General features: G+C 37.1%; 1 protein-coding gene across 1 annotated transcript in view; it reads left to right on the top strand.

Moving 5' to 3' along the window:
• The window catches only part of LOC108683005, a 10,078-nt gene extending 8,302 nt beyond the window's left edge, over positions 1 to 1,776 (top strand). The window contains exon 8 of the mRNA XM_018172279.2: positions 798 to 1,776. Coding sequence (XP_018027768.2) covers positions 798 to 845 — 48 coding nt within the window. The 3' untranslated portion in view covers positions 846 to 1,776. The remainder of the gene's footprint in view (positions 1 to 797) is intronic.
• Positions 1,777 to 4,100: the final 2,324 nt, after the last annotated feature.

Below are 4,100 nucleotides of genomic sequence, written 5' to 3'. Positions count from 1 at the left end.
CGATGACATCGTTGGCGCTCCAAGTATGAACGCGTTCAAGAACAGACTAGATAAAGCTATGGAAAAATATATGTTCAGATTTGAAATGCCTAGCTCCTTATCGAACCCGGTGGAAGTCTAGTAGCTACTTCAAACTATCGCCAGTCATGAAAAGATCCGGTCAAATGACACGAGTTTAGATCTATGAACAAGGCACGAAAAGAAAAAGAATCGGCGACAGGCCACATCAGGCCTACACTTCAGCGCCGACATCACTATGTTATGTTATGAGTGCTTAAGATATTTGCACTCTGTTCCCATCATGAATACTGAACCGTTCTTTAGACGGTACATATAATATGAGGATTTTCTAGATATCATGAAGGCTGGATATGGTCTGACGACCAATCCAATTGTCAGTTAAATAGTTAGTCAATTGGTTTTGTACAATAATTGATGGATTAACGCTTACTTTATTCCATGAAATGAGTTTAACTATTACATATTTAACTTCAGTCTTTTAGAAATGTGAATTTTTGGCGCATTTTGTCACAGTACTCAAAAAGGTTTCATTCAAGATGTTGGTGTATTGCATTTTGACGATAAGCCTGCATACTTACTCATTTTTCGTCTATTCAAATTTTTCTAATTTTTTTTATTTAGTTTTAACAACTTCACTTTTAACTAATTCTATGAACCCTCAAATGTGTAACGAATTGGTTAAATCAATCGATATCCGTTGGGCAGGAAAAACTGTTTCTAATCAATCGAACTGATGATCAATAATTTTCATGAACGACTTTCCTCCTTGTCTTCAGGTCCATGGGGAATGCGAGGACGGATCTACATCGACCAGTTCCGACTAGTTTTCTTGTTTCATTAAGTTTTCATGCTGTTATGATGATGATTTTCACTTGTTCTAATTATTTCTCTGGACTCATTTGAAATTAAAATTACGATTCCATGACTAATGTTGGCAGCATAGATATATTATAATGATTGCTGCATGCAACGGATTAACAAAAAGAAAAATTATCACAAGTATTTATTGTTACATAATATTTATGCCTAGCGATTCTGTGAATAGCGATTGCTAGAAGAGCCTGACTAGACGATAAAAAATGTACAAAAAGTCCTTCGACACTAACTACTTAGAAAGTATAGCTTAAATATTAAAATGAGTTACTTTAGCTACTCATCGCACGTTACCGTGAATAATAATTACATTCAGCCTCATCCTTCCTTGATGATAACATAATATTGATCGACAAGAAACCTATTCTAAACGTGGTACAATAGCTTAGACTACAATTCTTATGAAAATAACCCTCTGAAAACAAAATGTCTTATCGACTTAGCGTTAAATTTTCATTGCTTTTATCTGTTTCAATTGTGAATTTCAAGTTAGCAATTGTTTGTTTGATTCCCAGAAAATGATTAGTTTGCGATTCCAATAAATGATATTTATAGACTTCTCCCGCATTGACGCTGCAAGCAATTTTTAGTAAAAAAAAATGAAGTTAAAAATCCCATTTAAGAGCGAGGAATGTTCTGTGCCTGAGAATTAAAAGGCTCCACAAAACAAAAAACTAAGAGGAATATTAATTTCTTTCACTCATACTAGTTGCCCCATTCTCCGAATTGGGCAACTCACGTTGCACGCAGCTTCAAACTCAGTTTGAAGCTGCGTGCGCCTTCCTTCATTTGTCATTATTTCGATTCGAGCTTTGTCAATGTTCTAATCTGTATTTATGATTCAATTTATTTTTAATCTCTGATTTATTTCAAACAGAATATTTAAATACAGCTAAACGAAGTATTTTTTGCAAATTCCTAGTACTCGTGCTGAACCTAAAGTTACTGATGATACAGAAAAGATAAGACACGTTGAGGGGAGACACTAACAAATGGAGTGTGCAAGCAAGACTCTTCCAACACAGGTGTTTCCAGCAACACAATGTTGAAAATAGAAAGGGTTATTGAAACAAATATTGGAGCCCTACTTCTTTCTAACTTGAGCTTATTGAGGGGACCATAGATTTGGAATGAAACATACCAAATCTAAATTCCAAATCTAAATACCGTTGAGAACACGTGATCCGCTTTGCGAACGAAATAGAGCGGCATTGCGTCTTGTGAAGAGGACGTATATTTTATACATGTCCATGGCGGGTGTGTTTGTAATAAAAATATTTCAGTGCATACAGTGCAACCAGAATGATTAGTTCTTGCCAGCACGCAGCAACAAGTGCATTGAAGTGGCTATCAACAAGCGGCTAAGAAGTGGGGGCAAAACCAATCACCGGTGCTAGATAATTATGGTAAAATCGGGCGCCGATACGGGGTAGGAAGGGCAAAACCAGGCATCGATGCTAGATAATTATGGCAAAACCAGGCACCGGTACGGAGTAAGTAAAACAAAACCAGGCGCCGGTAGGTAGGTACGATAAAACCAGGCACCGGTAGATTGGCCTCTCTGAAGGGAAGGGGTTACACGGAGGCTGAAGGCTGCCTTCTTGCTTGGACGAAAGGACAATGTCGATTAAAGTATAAAAACGCTTTGCCGAATTTCAAAAGAAAGACTCCCCTTCTTTCGCAGAGAAAGATAAACTTCCTTTGCTTGATGAGAAAAACACTGTCCCTCCCCAAGTAATATTGCATTGGTACTACTTTTCCTATAAAAGTACACTCTGTCTATCCTTAAAGGGAGAATATTCTCTTGCTGAAACTACACAAGTTCTTTTTCCCTTTGAAGAGATTAACACTTTCTTTTCTTGAAGATAAATTGGTGCTGAAGGCAATTCTTTCCCTAACACAGGAATAACCTTCCTTCTCTCAAGGAAAAAGGCACTCAAGAGTCCGTCCAGAGAACACGTGATTCGCAACCAACGAAACAACAGAGACCAATCGACCCAATGCGCCCCAAAGGTACAAGGTCTTTATACGTGGAAAACAAGGCAAGAAATTAGTCATCATATTTAGAAGTATTCGAACACGGAAACAAGATTGTTCGATACCTAACAGATGATTTGAGAAAATGCATTGAAACGTTTGAGTTCATTCCAAACGTTAGGCATTGACGCCGATCAAGCAGAGGAAATTATCACTGCTCTTTTTGTCATCTTAAGGAATGGAATTGAATCATTTCATTCAAATTTTTGACACAAGATGTTAAAGATAAAATTTAGGAATTGTAGGGGTTAATCTAAGAAAATTCCTGTATCAGTTGGTTGGATGGAACGAGAAGGATTGATGATAAATCATTCACTGTCGGCGAAACGCTATTGCACTTCGGTTTGTTGGAGGTGCTGCACGGTCAGTGATATGAAGAACCTTCATGACGCACTATTACTATAGTCTGTACGATATTTACCGTTAATTGTCATCAAGCTACAGAAATTAAATTACGAAGATTAAAATATTCTTTAAGAAATATGAGATTTCACCAATACTTACTGCTGCAAATGTTTAGTAAAACTTACAAAATATTGCACTAATGGCAATTACGTAAATGCCATCAATGAGTATGAATTTGCTGAGAAGTCTCAAATTTACGGACAAATTTTACATTTCATTTCATTTGCGTGCTGGCACGATTGTTTTTATCATTCAACACACAGAATTATCGCGATCACTTTCTCCTCAACTCCTACCACAAATATTATTTACATTTATAAACATTCATTGAAAAGCATCTTAAATTCATGACATCAGAAGGACTTATAAAAATACAAGTAGAAAATTATACATCAGAGAAGCACCGGACGTACTTGATTGCTCTTCCTTGTGCTTAACAAGTATTAAAATTATGCTGATTAATTAAAAATACACATCGACTTTCCTTTATGACACCAAAAAGACGAGTTGAAAAATACCAACTACAATTTATTCATTAAACAACGCAGTAGAGTTCAAGCATTCAACACCTCATTCAACTTGCCCCAGCAGCCTGTCTCACAGATTCAACTTGCACCAACAGCCTGCGCTCACAGATTCAACTTGCCCAGCAGCCTGCGCTCACAGATTCAACTTGCCCAGCAGCCTGCGCTCACAGATTCAACTTGCCCAGCAGCTGTCTCTTATACACATCTAGATGTGTATAAGAGACAGCCCAGATTCAA

The sequence above is a fragment of the Hyalella azteca genome, unplaced genomic scaffold, assembly GCF_000764305.2.
Source record: "Hyalella azteca isolate HAZT.00-mixed unplaced genomic scaffold, Hazt_2.0.2 contig6717, whole genome shotgun sequence".
Classification (NCBI taxonomy): Eukaryota; Metazoa; Arthropoda; class Malacostraca; order Amphipoda; family Hyalellidae; genus Hyalella; species Hyalella azteca.
Note: the sequence above shows the minus strand (reverse complement) of the source record. Positions and strands in the feature narration are given on the sequence as shown.